Source organism: Pristiophorus japonicus, chromosome 16, assembly GCF_044704955.1.
Source record: "Pristiophorus japonicus isolate sPriJap1 chromosome 16, sPriJap1.hap1, whole genome shotgun sequence".
Classification (NCBI taxonomy): Eukaryota; Metazoa; Chordata; class Chondrichthyes; family Pristiophoridae; genus Pristiophorus; species Pristiophorus japonicus.
In genome coordinates, this window is record NC_091992.1 from 18,058,890 (window position 1) to 18,078,014 (window position 19,125).

Consider the following 19,125-nt stretch of genomic DNA (forward strand, 5'->3'; position numbering starts at 1 on the left):
AGCTCTTAGCCCGTAGCCTTGTAGGTTACGGCACTTGGCAAGTGCCTATCCAAGTACTTTTTAAATGTGGTGAAGGTTTTTGCCTCTAGCACCCTTTCAGGCTGAGTTCCAGGCCCCCACCACCCTCTGGGTGAAAACATTCTCCTCGGCTCTCCTCTAATCCTTCTATTAATTACTTTAAATCTATGCTCCCTGGTTATTGATCTCTCTGCTCGGGGAAATAGGTCCTTCTTATCCACTCTATCTAGGCCCCTCATAATTTATACACCTCAATCAGATCACCCCTCAGTCTCCTCTGTTCCAAAGAAAACAACCCTAACCTGTCCAATTTTTCCTCATAGCTAAAATTCTCCAGTCCTGGCAACATCCTCGTAAATCTCCTCTGTACATTCTCTCATACAATCATATATTTCTTGTAATGTGGTGCACTGTACACAGTACTCCAGCTGTGGCCTAACTAGTGTTTTGTACAGTCCAAGCATAATCTCTCTACTCTTGTATTCTGTGCCTTGGCTAATAAAGGAAAGTATCCCCGATGTCTTAACCACCTTATATACCTGTCCTGCTACCTTCCAGATCTGTGGACATGCACTCCAAGGTCCCTCTGTTCCTCCACTCTTCTAAGTATCCTCCTATTTATTGTGTATTCCCTTGCCTTGTTAGCCCTCCCCAAATGCATTACCTCACACTTCTCCTGATTGAATTCCATTTGCCACTTTTCTGCCTACCTGGACCAGTCCATTGATATCTTCCTGCAATCTACAGCTTTCTTTTTCACTATCAACCACACGGTCATTTTTTGTATCATCTGCAAACTTCTTAATCATGCTCCCTACATTGAAGTCTAAATCGTTGATGTACACCACAAAAAGCAAAGGGCCGAGTACTGAGCCCTGTGGAACTCCACTGGAAACAGCTTCTCAGTCACAAAAACACCCGTCGACCTTTGCTTCCTGCCACTGAGCCAATTTTGTATCCAACTTGCCACTTTCCCTTGGATCCCACGGGCTTTTACTTTTCTGACCAATCTGCCATGTGAGACCTTATCAAAAGCCTTGCTAAAATCCATATAGACTGTATCAAATGCACTACCCTCATCAACCCTCCTTGTTGCCACCTCAAAAAAATTAATTTAGTCAAATACAACCTTCCCTTAACAAATCCATGCTGACTGTCCTTGATTAATCTGTGTCTTTCTAAATGACGATTAATACCGTTCCTCAGAATTGTTTCCAACAATTTGCCCACCACTGAGGTTAGACTTGGAATACATTTCATCCGGGCCTGGAGATTTTTCAAAGATGCTAAACCCCTTAATACTTCCTCTCTCACTGTTTATGGCATCTAATATTTTATACTTCTCCTCCTTTAATTACAATGCCTATCATCATCCCTCTCTTTTGTGAAGACAGACACAAAGTATTAATTAAGAACCATACCCATGTCTTCCGTCTCCACACACAAGCTTCCTTTTTGGCCTCCAATAGACCCTACTCTTTCTTTAGTTATCCTCTTGCTCTTTATGTATTTATAAAACATAATTGGGTATATTGTAGTCAGCTATCCAATCTGGCTAGCTGGACCTTCCAACTTGGTGATTTGGCAATCTTTACTAAAACGTTGTATTGTGGATCACTTTCACAATTAGTTTTTTTTAAATGGAAGCCAACTGCATTCATGTGAGTTCATGATGCTGGGTAAGTGTCAAAGATCAGATAATTAATATAAACTTACTAAAATGTTAGACCAAAACTTATTGCCACCTTGTTTGCTGAATATGCCTAGTTCAAAATATCCAGGTCTTAAATACTTGTAGTTGCTAATAAGAATTTTGAACAGGAAAAGGTCATTGAGACCCACCCACAAGTAAGCCCTCCTTTTATCCTATAGGAAAGTGATTTTACAGTGTGACTGTGAGATAGAGAAGCTATACTTTGAAGATACATTATCTGAAATGTAATAGTAAATCTCAGCCATTTGCATTCCTCACAGCCAGATGAAAACTCATTGGATTTCTCCTCATGCATTCTACGTCCTGGGATAAAAAATGCAAAAGAACTAGCCTGTGGAGTTTGTCTGCTTAATGTTGACTCCAGAAGTAAGGTAAGCACAAGCTACCTATAGCTTGCTCACATCCCAATAGTTATTTACTTAATGGACTAATGTAGTGATCAGTAACTTGCAAGAAGCAGATCTAGCCCAGTGAGCATTTGTCTGTGTCCATTGATGTATCTCTCGTCCTTTTGATCACAGCTAATAAATCAGAAACTGCATGTGAAAAACCAGCCAAGCTTTTCAAGGTTTTGCTGGTTTTCAAGCCTCGATTACAGTCCCAGTACAATGCATTGTTGAACTACGGCATGAATTGGGAGAACTGAGTTTGAGTCATAGCCTCAGCTGGAAATCTTACTCGAGCTTGCCCCAGGTAATGAGTTGTCCATCTCGGCCAGGTGGTCAGGTACATCACAAGGTGCAGAGGGAGCTGTTTTAGCAGCTGCTATGACTGGCCAAAGAGTGGTCCCAACAGGCTGAGGGAAGAAGTGACGATCACCATTCCTTGCCTTCCCTCCCCCCCCCCCCCCCCCCCCAGCACCACCACTCCTCCGACTCGTTTCAACCAGGGTCTCCTCTGCGTAACTTGAAAAGATATGAAAGGGAGTTGATGCAAAACAATTTGAGAAAACAAACTCTTAGCTGACCGTTTGAGGATTAAATCATGCAGCTGCTGTGGTGTTAACCAGGATACTGACTTCACATCTCACTTATTCCAGAAGGAAGAAAACTTGGAGGATCATCCTAAACAAGTATGACCTTCTACAAGCTATATTCTCAAAACATCTCATCTGCCAAATGGCTATGGAATTGGACTAAATTAAAATTAACCCTTGAAGCGCCTGCAGGGATAATTTTAATATCTCTCCTTTCCTTTCTTACATTATCATCATTTTGGGGTCTTGAGTTTATGTGGAGTGGTTTACAATGTGATAACCAATACCGATGGGTCTCTTTCTTCTTGATGGTGGTGTAGTTATAATTTTTGGATTGCATGGGGAAATTGGTGTTGCATGCATCAAGAATGGGTGGTTTTAACATGCATGTTGAAGAAAGTTAATGTATTTTGTTAAAAACATAAAATTCCTTGTGTTTAACAAATGTAATATATTATAGCTCTAAAATACAGTTAAATGCAGCAAGCGATTGCTTCAAATGGGTGGCATGCACTAAAAGTGCAGGTTCCCATCAGTATATACTTAATGTTCAAAGTGTGAGGATAGAGGGTTTGGCTGATGCATGGAGGACTCCAAAATGAATGTACAAGTCATTGTCCAAGAAGGAAAGGAATGTCTGTCTCACTCATAATGGGGCCATTTCATACAGTAGATAGATTAGAAGACTGATCGGTCTATTACAATACAGATGCATAATCATGCCTCCATTCAAGCTGCAATTTAACAGTTTTAATGAATATGCTTCGTTGAAGAGCAAGATCTAAGGTCACGAGTTTGATCATTAGTCTGTGCTGAGTTCGGTGATCTCAGCAAGGGCAGCAGTGGGTCTGTCGGTAGCTGGGAGCAGTCAGCCTGAACTGAGAAGTATGCAGTGACTTCTGCTGGAAAGTCTGTGTATGCATGTGACCGTTGGATAAGGACAGAGCAGTGATTCCCACTTGTTTCAAAAGAATTCCCAACTCGCACTCATCAAGAATGTCCATTTAGGTAAGATGCTTATTGGCTGTAGGCGTCAATGGAACCATACTCCATCATGAGTCACCACCTCGGGAGAGCAACAGAGAGAATTGGAAACCAAGATTCACAATTTGCTCTCTGTTAATGTTGCCCTGGAAGTATCTTCAACAGCGGGATGTCTGTGCATTCACTTCAATTATGGCTAAACTAAATGGTAGTCAGGTATATGTGACTGCCTGGTTGATTGTCCCTGCATAACAAAGAAAAAATGGTTACTGCACAGTTATGCTAAAGCCTGGCACTCCCTCTTGGCGGCCTGTTGGCGGCCCAGCCGAACCCGCGGGCATAATGGAGTCGCCGGCAGCGCCACCTCCCCTTTAAGGGCGCCGCCCAGCCACATAAAGGATACCGACAGATAAAGCTGTCGGGGGCACCGATCGACGGCAGCGCCACTCCCGCAGGGCAATTTCGGAAGCAAGCCGCCGCCGATCGGTAAGGGGTTGGCGCGTGCATGAAGCGGTGGTAAAACGGGCGGGGCGGTCCCCTGCACCGCTCCAAAACTAAAGGAGGGAAATATACAAAATGGCGGCCAGTCCGCACTGACTCCCTCTTGGGTGCCGGGCTGCTTGCCTGGTCGAAACCCTCCCTGGTGACCCAGTGTTTGCCACTAAAGTGGCTGCAGAGTTCGCAGCGGCCCTCCCCTTTCACTGAAGGGGAGGGACGTTGTGACGCGCCCCCATGATGAGTCCACTTCTGCTCCGCTCCAAAAATAACACAAAGACTTGAATTTTTCACGATTGTCCGCCACATGCATTGGGGCAGACCGAACCTTTCAAAATCGGTAGGTGCGCCCCATTTCGGGCGGATGGTAATTTGGGCCCCATTAAGTAGAAATTCCAAGCACTATAAAAATTGGACTCGGAGTCGCTCCTTTATTATTTATGGGTTTTTAATTGCAAAGTTAACGAGAAGGAAAGGATGTCCCAAAGTGCTTTACAGCCAATTAAGTACTTCTGAAGTATCACTGTTGTAATGCAGAGAACGCAACAGCCAATTTGCAAAATGCACAGCAAGCTCCCACAAACAGCAATGGAGTAAATGACAAGGTCATCCTTTTTTTAGGTGTTGGTTGAGGGATAAATGTTGGCCAGGACACCGAGAGAGCTCTCCTACACTTCTTGAAATAGTGCCGTGGGATCTTTTACATCCGGCTCAGAGGGCAGGACGGGGCCTCGATTTAACGTCTCATCTGAAAGACGACCCCTCCGTCAGTTCATTGCTCCCTCAGTACTGCACTGTAGTCTCTGGAGTGGGTCATCTCCAAACCATCCCACGCAAATGAGAACTCTTCCAAGAAAATATATTGTAACAAAAATGAAGCATTTTGTCTAAGATTTAGTTAGGTATTGGTTTTGTTAATTCTGTCACGGTACATAAGGGGTTAATACGCCTACAGGAGGTTGCACTCGCTATACTGACCGAGTAAAGAAAAGATATGAAATGGAGTTTACAGTACTTTATTTTATCATCCATTTATTCTAATATTTAAACACTGTATATTTTGCCTGCTCCGTGTGTAATATTATACAATACAAATTACTTCACAATCCAAAAATATTTCATTTATGCTCAAAAGGCCGTATGTATCACCTTCAATTTGCAATATTTACATAGCTATAAGAAGAAGAATCCTTGTTGCAATTAAATGGCAGTCCAACATAAAATAGTAAAGTTGTGGCTGAATACCTATATAAGAAAAACTTCTTTTACCCTTTTTTTACGCTGGATATTTTTGGCTGTTGTATTTGAGAGTTATTGTAGGTGAGCCCTCACTCCCTAACTTTGTGTGAGAGTTTTCACTCACCTTGGGTGTTGCCAACCCTTGAGTCCTAGACTGCCCGGGAGTCTCCCAGAATGGGGCATGGATCTCCCAGACGCTACCGATCAGGACACAGCACCAGACGTCGGGGCTTGAATGACCTCCTCCTGTACTGTACTTTCTAGCGTTCTGTGAAAACTCTCCTTTATTGAGTCCGAACCCAGGGAGTGGTTTAGAACTGGTGGTCGTGCACTGAGTTTAGGACGGTGTGCCCTGTGAGAGGTGCCCCAAACACCGAGCCCGCTGCCCTTTGTGCGTTCTCTTGGTTTAGCTCAGGGTCAGTCTGTGAAGTCCAAGTACAGATCGGTTCTGACTGAAGCTCCCAGTTCAGAGTTACCACCGTCACACAGATCCTGAGTCCAAACCAGAGTCCAAGGAGATGGGGCGAGAGATGCAATAACATTTGCAGATGACACGTGGTCAGACGTCATGGGGTCAGATATCAAGAATGCCACATGATCAAACCTCCAGGAATGCCTCCAATCAGAGTTGGAAACCATAACTCACCTTGATATCGAGGTAAAATATTACAGTACACTGTTCCATGGGATGGTTCAATCCCATGCCTCCATCGGACTCTCTTTGATATGTGCAGAGAAACACTTAACACTAGACCTTATTTTAGGCTTTAAATGCCAAACCTACAATTAAACAGTAAATGAACAAATAAATAATAGCCAAAATATTCCACATATATTTACAGTAAATTTAAACTTGACTAGATTCTTGTTTAATTGAAAATAATAAATAGTTCTCACCTCCAGTGCTAAAAGTATGATTTTTAATACAGTTGTTTTATTAACTCTTTCCTCGCCAACTACAGAGAATGCCACAACATATTCTCTTGGAACTGTTCTTGTTTATTCTCTTCACTGGTTCCAGTCAGATAATCTCTCTTTGGAGACTCTAGATGTAACTCATTGATTTGAAGGGTGCAGGCTTATAAATAAATACGCCAAAACAGTCTAACCAGAACAGCTCAGTTATTGAAACGTCTCTTCAATTCAAAAAGCTGCCAATCAGATACATATCTGAAGGAAAAAAATCATATATCATGTTTATTTTTGAATTGAGTGTTTAGGCTGCTCCCTCAAGCAAACTGCCCAGCAGCCGACTGAGCAACAGTTGCAGCATTGTACCAAGTTACGAAGGACATGATTTCTGTGAGTGAAGCTGGTTTTTAACCCCATGCATATATATATTGTGACAGAATTAAAGAAACCAACAGCAAACTAAACCATGGAAAAAAATGCTTCACTTTTGTCGCGATATATTCTTACTGAACAGTTCTTGTTTGTGTGGGATGTTTAGGAGATTATAATACCTTTGTGATTGAAAGGCAAGGAATTATGGTATAGTATCCGTGTAAATTTAAAGTTATCTAATTGGCAGGAGACTGTTGGAAGTAATTATTTTATAGACTTGCGGAGTTGTCTATACTGGAAATTCTTCCAGTCAATTATATATCTACCCAATCAATTATTACCTGTCGGCTGACCTGGTTACACACTAGTTTCCTAAAAGTAAACCATCTTCTATAATAATAATAGTCAGCTTTTGCCTGTCCTGGGGCAGGGCCAGGGGTTGGGAGCATATGGTCTGGCCTGAGTGACAGTTGCACCAACCAATGGGCGATCAGGGCCCGCCTGGCCTCGCATCCAATCAAGGCAGGGAGCGATGGTGCGATGTTGGGTCTGAGAAGGTGGCAGTGGATGCGGCGGAGCCAATGGGCACGGGGAGTGGGGCCTCCCCAGGTGTTGCTGTCGAGCCGAGAGGTGCGCGTGGCGGGAGCGGCAGGTGAGAGAGAGAAAGGAAAAGGGAGAAAGGGAGGGAGGTCATTAGCGTGATTCTACAGACGAAGAAGTCTAAACAAGTACTGTTGCAATAAAGATACCAATTTGATCCCAACTGTTTTGCGGGTCTCTCCTGTCTTATATAATTGCAAGAAAAATCCAACTAAGCCTGGCTTGAAATTGGCTTTAATAAAGAGTTGAGTCCCTTTAGATAGTACATAAGAACATAAGAAATAGGAGCAGGAGAAGGCCATATGGTCCCTCGAGCCTGCTGCGCCGTTGAATACGATCATGGCTGATCCGATCATGGACTCCGGTCCACTTCCCCGCCCGCTCCCCATACCCGTTATTCCCTTACCGTTTAAGAAACTGTCTATTTCTGTCTTAAATTTATTCAATGTCCCAGCTTCCACAGATCTCTGAGGCAGTGAATTCCACAGATCCACAACCCGCAGAAGAAATTTCTCCTCATCTCAGTTTTAAATGGGCGGCCCCTTATTCTAAGATTATGCCCTCAAGTTCTAGTCTCCCCTATAAGCTGAAACATCCTCTCTGCATCCACGTTGTCAAGCCCCCTCATAATCTTATACGTTTCTATCAGCTCACCTTTCATTCTTCTGAATTCCAATGAGTAGGGACTCAATCTACTCAACCTTTCCTCATAAGTCAACCCCCTCATCGCTGGAATCAACTTTGTGAACCTTCTCTGAACTGCCTCCAAAGCAAGTATATTCTTTTGTAAATATGGAAACCAAAACTGCACGCAGTATTCCAGGTGTGGCCTCACCAATACCCTGTACAATTATAGCAAGACTTCTCTGCTTTTATACTCCATCCCCTTTGCAATAAAGGCCAAGATTCCATTGGCCTTCCTGATCTCTTGCTGTACCTGATTACTAACTGTGTTTCATGCACAAGTACCCCAGGTCCCGATGTACTATAGCACTTTGCAATCTTTCTCCATTTAAATAATAACTTGCTCTTTGATTTTTTTCTGCCAAAGTGGATAACCTCACACTTTCCAACATTATACTCCATCTGCCAAATTTTTGCCCACTCACTTAGCCTGTCTATGTCCTTTTGCAGATTTTGTGTGTTCTCCTCACACATTGCTTTTCCTCCCATCTTTGTATTGTTGGCAAACTTGGCTACGTTACACTCAGTCCCTTCCTCCAAGTCGTTAATATAGATTGTAAATAGTTGGGGTCCCAGCACCGATCCCTGCGGCACCCCACTAGTTACTGATTGCCAACCTGAGAATGAACTCTCTGTTTTCTGTTCGTTAGCCAATCCTTTATCCATGCTAATATATTACCCCCAACCCCGTGATCTTTTATCTTGTGCAGTAACCTTTTATGTGGCACCTTGTCTAATGCCTTCTCAAACCATAGTCATGTGGTTCCATTAGAAAGGCTTGAACACAAACCACAAATGTGAATTCTGGTCTGTCCAAGGAAACCCCCAATTGCTCTGGTAACTTGCTGCTTTTATTTCCAAACCCTCTTCCATCAAAAGCTAACCTAGGAATGCAAGAGAAGTGTAATCGTTACAATGTGCATATTCCCATCACGGGGCCACCTAGTGTTTAGTTATCAATATGCAACGACCATACATATCAAATTATTCCCCTTAAAAACAGTATTTTGATCTTGCTAGTTGAGCGGGACAGCCTCCTCCTTTGGGCCATCCAGAGCGAGGAGTTCCATGGTTCTATTTCCAATGCGTGCAGAGTAAGTTGATCTGAGCTGGGGCACTACAGTTTGCTGCACTTCTCCTGGGTTAGGGTTTTTGCTGCTGATAACTGTGTAGCAACCTCTGCTGGAAGTGATCATGGGTAGACCTCAGATAAGAACAGGAACAGGCTTGCCTGTGGTAACTCCCTCCGTCGAATAGCTCACACTTGAATAATGGCCACTTGGGAAGGACACAGAAGGCAACAGCCACTGATCGGACCATAATTCAGTGAGGGAGCCCAATGCCGGGGAAAGGGGAAAATAGTATTTTGAGTGATGATCTATGATTCCACAAACCACTGAATGTACCTAACAATATGAGGCTCGAGCCACAAGGATATGTCAAAATGATAGATCAACTATCTTAAATAGTCTAAAATTATAGCCCATGCTTGAATTCAAATTGCAATTGTCAATGTAATAATTAAGACACTGCACCAAGAATTCATAGTTACCTGTTTCATTGAAGTTGGAGCAATGCATTCGCTTGAAGATTGATTGCAGGTAATAGTGTTGACTGATGGTGATTTCCTTTGTGTAGAATAGTGAAACCTCAAGAGAATTTTCTCAGTGAAAGGGGGGAAGAAATCGTGATCTTACTGAGATAAAATATAGAAGAAAGTAACCCTTTGAGGACTGGGGAGCATTGTTGCTCCAATATTTTTCTGTAAAAGAATGCCGTTTCAACGCAGAGAATACCACATAGGAAGGAATATTTTGTGTTCTCATTTATTTTATAACATTAAACACTTGAAATTTGTGGAAATATTTTTGCATAGATTCTAGAATAAAGCATCGTTTTAAAGCTACCAATTCATTCAGTGCTTTAAAGGCAACACAGATTGTGATTTGTGTTATCAGAAATGTCATTGAATTTGTTTCCTTTACTGTGTTGCCGTGTCAGTGCTTGGTTCCTTTCATTTAAGCAGAGTGCACTATTATACTGTATTTTGATCACTGTATGATAAAATAGATGTATCTTTTAAGGAGGGTAAGGTTTGCACCCATTAACATTGGCAGATGACTATAGTTAAACAACATTGTTTTGTAATAAATTAGGATTTAGAGGAGAGGTTCATCTTAAAATGATTGGATTGAATAAAATTATTTTTGGCAGATTCTACCATCAGAGGCTAAATATTTATACCATTTTTTTGCTTTATGAATAGTTGCTGATACGTTAAAGGTTATTGATTTGAGATCAATTTTAGCGTACTTAATAGCACTAAGAAGAAAGAGTCGGTCTACAATGATTACAGCCCCATACCAAACATGTATCATGTATTTTGTTTTGATCATTTACCTGGGTTTATAATGGATTTTGATTGAAGCTGTGTCTGAATGTTCACCTCATATAAACCCCCATATGTATAGTGATTGTTATGACCCATAAACCTAATTGTCACATTCTGCCACATCAGCTACTATTCCCATTGGCCAGATGTTTTCCCAGCACAGTTATTTCAATTTGTCAAAAGTGTGTCACCAGATTGCCTTTCAATTTATTTCCATGTCCCTCTCATTTGCTGTGTGTTATATCCTAGTATTTTCTCGAAACAGAGTATGCTGTTATGGAAAATCTATTGTGACTGCACTAAGATCAAATACAGAAACCTGGGGAAAAAATTGTGGGGGAGGGGGGGATTTTTGCCTGTTAAGATGAAGAGTGATGAAAGTCAAAAATATTGCACCTAAGTCAGCTTTAGTATGGGTGATTTGCAACATGGAGCTTCCCTGCATACTTGTCCGCAATTATAGAATATTATCCATTTTAAATTTCAAATTGATCCATTAGCCAAGGAATCCAGTTGACAGCATCATTACCATATGCCTTGTATATTGACAGTCTAATGATCTGTAGTTTGCAGTTGTGCGCTATCATTATTCTGGTTGAGGCATTGAAGCACAATTCTTCCCTCACACAACTCAGCAAATCTTTTAATGGGGAATATACAAACCTAGGTGAGAAAGTAAGCTGGGCAGGGGGGGTGGGGGGCGGGGGGGGGGCACAAAGAGCCTGCAAAGGGATATAGACAGGTTAAGTGAGTGGGCAATGTGGGAAAATGTGAGGTTATTCACTTTGGTAGGAAAAATAGAAAAACAGAATATTTTTTAAATGGTGAGAAGCTATTAAATGTTGGTGTTCAGAGAGATTGAGGTACAGGAAGTTAGCATGCAGGTACAGCAAGCAATTAGGAAGACAAATGGTAGGTTGGCCTTTATTGCAAAGGAGTTGGACTACAAGAGTAAAGAACATAAGAAATAGGAGCAGGAGTGGACCATACGGCCCCTCGAGCCTGCTCCGCCATTCAATAAAATCATGGCTGATCTGATCATGGACTCGGGTCCACTTCCCCACCCGCACCCCATAACCCCTTATCCCCTTATCGCTCAAGAAACTGTCTATTTCTGTCAAATTTATTCAATGTCCCAGCTTCCACAGCTCTCCGAGGCAGCAAATTCCAGAGATTTACAATCCTCAGAGAAGAAACTTTTCCTCATTTCTGTATTAAATGGGCGGCCCCTTATTCTAAGATCATGCCCTCTGGTTCTAGTCTCCCCCATCAGTGGAAACATCCCTTTGTCAAGCCCCCTCATAATCTTATATGTTTCGGTAAGATCACCTCTCATTCTTCTGAACTTCAATGAGTAGAGGCCCAACCTACTCAACCTTTCCTCATAAGTCAACCCCGGAATCAATCTAATGAACCTTCTCTGAACTGCCTCCAAAGCAAGTATATCCTTTTGTAAATATGGAAACCAAAACTGCACGCAGTATTCCAGGTGTGGCCTCACCAATACACTGTATAACTGTAGCAAGACTTCATTGCTTTTATACTCCATCCCCTTTGCAATAAAGGACAAGATACCATTGGCCTTCTTGATCACTTGCTGCACCTGCATACTATCCTTTTGTGTTTCATGCACAAGAAGTCTTGCTGCAGTTGTGCAGGGCTTTGGTGAGACCACACCTGGAGTACTGTCATCATCATAGGCGGTCCCTCGAACGAGATGACTTGCTTCCACAAGTTCACAGGTGTTTCAATGAAGGACCTGATGTTAACCAGTCCTGAACTCCAGTTGAGGGGGTGGAAGATGCCTGTGTGTGGATTTTTTTAACGTGTGGTGACCGTTGCACATCAGCCACCACACGGGCTCGACAGAGCTAGATGTTTATCCAATGGCAAGGGTTAACCAGGACGACTGGAGACCTGCTCTGCTACACGGACCTAGCGCGCACACATATCGCAGTGTGGGCTGGCCCGTGCTGCCCCGGGCCCTCGCCTCTGGACCCCGTACCCTCATTTACCGCATCTCCACCACAATCTCTCGCCGCTCCTCTGCCACATTCACCACATCTCCGCCACGATCTCTCGCCGCTCCTCCGCCAAACATTCGCTTCACCTCCACCGCGTTCTCACACCGCTCCTCCGTCACGATCTCTCACCGCTCCTACACCTGGAGTACTGTGCACAGTTTTGGTCTCCTTATCGGAGAAAGGACATACATGCCTTAGAGGTGGTGCAACGAAGATTCATTAGATTGATTCTTGGGATAAAAGGGTTGTCATATGAGGATGGATTGAGTAGATTGGGCCTATATTCTCTGGAGTTTCGAAGAATGGGATATGATCTCATTAAAACATACAAGATTCTAAGGGGGATTAATAGGGTAGTTGCTGAGCGGTTGTTTCCCCTGGCTGGGGAGTCTAGGGAGGCATAGTCTCAGGATAAGGGGTCGGCCATTTAAGACTGAGATGAGGAGGAATTTCTTCACTGAGGGTTGTGAACCTTAAGGTCTATGGAAGCTGAGTTGTTGAGTGCGTTCAAGGCTGAGATAGACAGATTTTTGGACTCTAGGGTAATCAAAGGATATGGGGATCGTGCGGGAAAGTGGAGTTGAGGTCAAAGATCAGTCATGATCTTGTTAAATGGAGGAGCAGGCTCGAAGGATCGTATGGTCTACTCCTGCTTCGAATTCTTATGTTCTTATAATTTCAGTATTGAGCACTTAATACAGGTGCAGTGTCCAATCCGGACTCTGGACCAATTGGTGGCGAGGTCGTCTGGAATCCGTAAAATGTTCCGGAATCCGGACCCGCCGACCTCGAGGTCCCGCCGATGCTTGACCTCGGGCCTCGCCTCACCACCCCTCACCTCGCCACCGCTGCCCTTTCCTTGCCGCCGCTGCCCTTACCACGGAATTCGGAATGGCCTCTGTCCCGAGGGTTCCAGATTCTGGACGCTGCACCTGTGTACTCCCTTGTACATCCCTAATATGAGCTTTGAACAGACTTGTAGTCTTTTTAAAAGATTGTTATTAGTTGAAGGGGCCCCTTTATAGATTCCTAGGGGTCAAGTTTCGGGCCGCGCCGAGAACGGTGCAGCCCTGCGAGCCACACCTGATTTCCGCGCTCAAAATCGCGCCTAAAACCTACCTTGATATTCTCCCCTCTGTCAGGTCGATCCAGGCCCTCAGCGCAGTGCAGCACAAGCTGTGGGGGGCGGAGCCAAGTCCTGGCGCTGAAAACAGTGCCGGAACCTCTGCACATGCGCGCTAGAGTGCGCGCGCATGTGCAGTAGCTCCAGGCGCCCGAGGCTGTGTGGGAGGGGGGAGGGGGGGAAGAGGAGGGGGAGGAGGGTGGAAGAGGAGTGGGGGGAAGAGGAGAGGAGAGGGGGAGAGAGGAGAGAGGAGAGGGGGGGAGGGCCGAAAGGGCTCACTGGGGCGGCGAAGATCGACTGCACCGCCCTCCTCTTCTGCTCCGGCTCCCGCTCCCAGTCCGGCTCTCTCTCCCGCCAAGCTCCCGCTCTGCTGCCTGCCGCGCCCCCACCCCCAGCTCCGCCTCCACCCCCACCCCCCCCTTCAGGTCCGGTCCGGTCTGCAGCCACCCCTCCCCCTCCCTCTCCTCTTCTCTTCTCTCCTCTCTCCCCCTCTCCTCTCCTCTTCCCCCCCTCCTCTTCCACCCTCCTCCCCCTCCTCTTCCCCCCCCTCCCCCCTCTCCTCCTTTCCCCCTCCCTCTTCTCTCCTCTCCTCTACCCCCTCTCTCCCCTCTACCCTCTACCCTACCCTCCCCTCTCCCCTTCCCTCTCCTCTTCCCACTCCCCCTCCCTTCTCCTCTCCCTCCCTTCTCTCCCTTCCCCCTTCCTCCGCCCCCTCTCCCCACCACTCGCTGTCAGAAACACTGACACTGACAGATAGAGAGAGAGGGAGGGAGACACTGACAGACAGAGAGAGAGAGACACACACACTAGGGTGGCCCCGTCCCAGCATGCTGTTGGAGGCCTCCCGGTGCTGCAGTTGGTGAGTAGAAACGTAATTTTTTATTTATTGATTTTTTTAAATTTATTTTTTTATTTTAATTTTTTAATTTTTTTTTGATTTATTTATCATTTATTATTGATGATGGCTCTTTATTTGTAAAAGTGATGTGTTTCATGTTTGTAAATTTCCCTTCTCTCCCCCCCCCCACCCCCATCTCTCTTCCTTGCGCCTGATTTCTAAGTGTAGGCAAGGTGTTTCTGAGCGTACAAAAATCTACACTTACTCCATTCTAAGTTAGTTTGGAGTAAGTTTTCGCTGCCTAAACTTGCAAAACAGGAGTAAGTGGACGGACACGCCCCCTTTTGGGGGAAAAAATCTGTTCTAAAATGAAGCTGTTCTAACTCACTAGAACTGGAGCAAACTAAATGCCGAGAATTGCAATTTCTAAGATACTCCATTCTAAACTAGTTGCTCCAAAAAATAGGAGCAACTCAGGCCGAAACTTGACCCCCTACAATCTGATGGCAGGTTCATTAGTTGTTCAATCTGCAAACTTAGGCTATACCTGTGAGGGTGGAACTTTCCCAAAACCATACCTGGAGAGTTGAGCTTGCAACTGGGGTCCACCTAAGATTTCACAGTTCAAGTACTATTCCCCTTAAATTCCTCAAGTGCTCTAAATTAACTTGAAGGCTGGATTTGTGAATGTTCAGATTTGTTTTGTGACCAGCATTTGGTACACTGGAATTGTTATATGAGGAGCACCTTATATAAAAATTCCAATGAGTACCGGTTCAAATATGGTCAGTCTTAAATAGCTGGCCAATCAAATTATGAATAGTAATCGAGGAATTGATTACAGATGTGAACGGGTCGATATTTACTTTTGGGTTATACACAGATCTTATACCTGGCATGCTGACTCTGTGGCATTCTATATAAAATAGAGTTCTAGACTCGGTTTTTTCTGACTTGTAAAAATAACTTGTAACTCGAGTGAATGTAGCAGCATGGAATTTGTGTTTTTGTTCACAATCATTGGTAATTTTCTGTAACACATTAACCATCATTCATTGACTCTTCATTTACACTTACTGTATATATTCGTGTATAATTACAACCCTCCACAAATTACAGCCCCAAAAAATGCCATGATCTTTTTATAAGATGAGGGTCAACATTTGAAAAGGTGCTATCCACCACAATTGCCACTTCATGCCCATAACTATATCTTATCTCTTCTCGTTTTAGTCAGCTGTTACTCTGCTCTTCGAGCATTGTGACATCTAATGGCAATGGCTTCAGTACTGGCTCCTGGCACCAATTCTAAATCTCTTTCCCTGTATTTATTCTGGTGGTCCGTCCTATTTCAAGTCGATATTGGAAACTTCAGCAGGAGTGGGGAAGGAAAGTTGCTATTTAAAAATTGCAGCGTCAGAGGAGCAGAGTGAAATAACAGCTGACAGCCATATCAGGAATGCATTGATATAGTACTGCTTGGCCTGTCTTTGGCAAAACTCCTTTACAAGCAGGAAACCTGAGGGAAAATATGACCCACATATATATGCAAACCCCTAACACTTCTAATTGTATATGCGAGTATATACAGTAACTACATCTGATGTCAAATAATTACTGGAATGTAAATGTATTATCAACAGATGCTTCATTTTTACAGCTAATGCTAGGTGTGTTTAAACCTGAATGTTCTTATTGCTGCTTTTCTCCTTTTCAGGCCTTTAACTCAGAGAGTGACAATTTTAAGTTGTCTTATGGTGGTCACCAGTATCATGCCAGCTGTGCCAATTTTTGGATCAACTGCGTGGAGCCTAAACCTCCAGGCCTCATCCTACCAGACCTGCTCTGACACGTTGTCATAGGAACTGAATGATATCAAACTCAACTTGTCCACTTCTTGCATATCACAGGAATTGGAGGATGACACAGGGTAGCCTGTAAAGAAAGTCAATTTGCAACTTTTAATTTTTTTTAAAGTATATTTAATATGCACCAATGTTTTGAAGTTATTTACGTGAGTTACTGTCTAACAAAAAGGTTAAAGAAGCAAGATTGCTTAAAAGTTTTCCTTTTGAAGGTATGCAGCAGCACTTCAGATTCAAACAAACCTTTGCTTATCTGTGTGTTCCTAGTTACTTGAAGTCCAGAGGATGCAGCAAGGCAGCATTGGTTTAGATGTTACAGAATTTTAAATGGGCAGTCTTACTGGGAAATGTTAACCTCATTCTGGTTTTGTACTTGTATTAAAGGACACTAAAAAGTCTTTATTTTAAGTTATCTAAATGTCTGATAGTCAAATGAGTAAAAGTCTCACTTTGCATCCTTAACTCTCACCGGTTCTCAGCCAGGGCACTGTGTGAAATGAATGATAGTAGTTTTGTGCGTCCTAATTTAAGAGGGCACGGGAAGGGAAGAGATACACAGAGCACAGGTGGACACTCATGTCAAAACCTCGCTCTTCCTGAAAACTTAAAAGATTTGCAGAGCACACCCAGCAGTATGGAAGCAAGTGGGTTATTGTATATAGTGCGTCACCCAATGGGACCAATGATCTTTACAATGTGAAAGCTGTTGGAAAGATTTTGACCAGTCTGTTTAATCAGTATGTCAATTTAAAGAATGCCCCTAAATAATCTTGTATAGCAAGGTCTTGAAAACAGCAAACATTTCTTTTGGCTGCACTCCTCTTCAGTGTCCTTCTGAAGTGTCAAATGCAACCAAAGTTGAGCCACTTCACCCAACCACTGAGCTATCAAAGTCACGTGTGCCGTGTGCGTTCTGTGCGGATAACTTTGACGTGGGATGATGGTGTAAAACGGGTACAATCGGACCAGACCGCTTATTATACCTCTCTCCCGATTGACTTCAATGGATATGCGAATCGAGAGAGAGGTATAACAGGCTGAATCGATATTACTCGCTTTGTGCTGTCACTTAAAGTCAAAATTACCCCCAGAATATCCAATAACTATCATTGTTGCATCTTCTGGCACTTCTCCTCAAAGTAACATGGTCAAAATTAGTCATGTTTTATAAATATATTGTCGAAGTATATTGTGGAAGTACAGTTCTAAAAAGTATATTTGGGAAGGCAGTGAAGCGATGGCCTCCCTTTTGTAGGTTTCCCTTGGTTGCAATTTAATGTTTATCTAAATCAAATGCAGTTAAGATGCCTTATGAGAAATCCCAGGTTTCTTGGAAAAAGTTCAATGTTCTTTAACAATGTACAAACAATTTCATTTTTCACTAGGTCCAGTTCTGTGCTGCTTGGTTTTAGCGTGTATATTACATATCTTTGCAACTCCCACCCCTTCCTCCCCATACAACCCCTCTCAGTGCAGATCTTACATTCTGTCTGTTATCTTTGCTCAGTAATGAGCTGATCAATGGTGTTCTCACAATGGGACTGGCTATGATGTATCCTATCGATGTGTGGACTCCACTCTATCTGTGCCGACGTGTTCCTGGGTGAGGGTGAACTTGAGCAACAGAGAGCCCAATGCTGGAACATGCAATTTTCTGGTCGTGAGGCAAGTGCTCCACTCCCTCTGCAATCGGTATATTGGATTTGATGATTTCAGTGTGGAGTTCCACTGAGATAACACAGTTCAGTCGTAGTTTGATTTTGCTGGGGAGGGGAGGTTTGGGTGGGTAGATTTATTTCCTGACACATCCATTTCTAGCCTAAATTCATGCAGCAGAACTTCTGTTTTATAACAAAATGTCTATTTCAAGAAACAGCTTTAATTGACTAGAATTGTTGCTAAAAGAACAGCAATAGAGTGCATTGAACTTTTGTCAGAACTGAGCCCGGTGCGGTGGTAATGATATCGATCGGTTTGCGATCAATCAATTCTGTGAAGGCTACAAAAATACTCTGCACGATCATGTTCTTTTGACGTTTCAGAGACTCTGCTCTGACTTTGTAGATCAAAGCCTTTGCTTTATGTGAAGGAGTACATGTGTAGTATATTTAAAATGACCTCAACCATTGCAAACGTTAAACAGGCAGATTGGGGAGAAGGAACTGGGAGTAGTATTTGCATTATAGGAACTATCTGAAGGATGACTCAATTCCATTTTCAGTTCTGCAGTGGTTAAACGAAGTACACAAGCAAACTTGGTGCTTATCCGAGTTGGTTGTAGTCAGTCCTATAGGGAGGGCGTTTTGTTTGATTTGTATGTAAGATGTGCTGGTCTTAACTGTAAATGCACTTTTTATGTTCCTTTTATCCATGTTAACTTACTGTGACAATTGTTTTCAGTGTGGTATTTATATAATCATCGGGGGGGTGGGGGGGAGGGAGATTTACAGACTTGCTTTGCCTGAATGAGTTTTTTAAACTTGACTGTCTCCTTCATTTTGCTGATATTAACTGGTACCAGAATAAACTGTTTTGTGTCCATTCAAAATGAGAAATGAAGAGTGTGATTGGAAGTTTTAAATGCATCACCAAAAATGTTGTATTGCACACTGAACCTTACTGTTTGGGTTTTTGCAGATGAAATGTACGTGACAGGCAATGGCTACTTATTTATCATGCATTCCTCCCTTGATGATGAACATTTATTTGATTTTGTTTTGGCAAGGCTTTTAAATTATAATTTTAATAAAAGAATGTAGGATGAAAACTTGTTCACAATCATGTTTATTAATAAGATTTTGACGATAGACTTTGTAAAAACATTAGTTAAGGAAATGACTGGAGCAGTCTCTTATTGGTAATTTGATGTAATTGGATGTCCTTTCTCTG

At 43.2% G+C, this 19,125-nt stretch overlaps 1 protein-coding gene across 6 annotated transcripts in view; it reads left to right on the plus strand.

The window, feature by feature from the left end:
* Positions 1-18,658, plus strand: part of synrg (synergin, gamma) — a 117,405-nt gene extending 98,747 nt beyond the window's left edge. For 3 of the 6 annotated variants that reach the window (XM_070857061.1, XM_070857064.1, XM_070857065.1), the window contains 3 exons: positions 1,993-2,103; positions 2,772-2,804; positions 16,089-18,658. In XM_070857061.1, the coding sequence (XP_070713162.1) occupies positions 1,993-2,103; positions 2,772-2,804; positions 16,089-16,220 (276 nt within the window). In that variant the 3' untranslated portion in view covers positions 16,221-18,658. Of the gene's footprint in view, positions 1-1,992; positions 2,104-2,722; positions 2,806-16,088 lie in introns of those variants that run through there. The other 3 variants (XM_070857062.1, XM_070857066.1, XM_070857063.1) reach the window with 2 other exon arrangements.
* Positions 18,659-19,125: the final 467 nt, after the last annotated feature.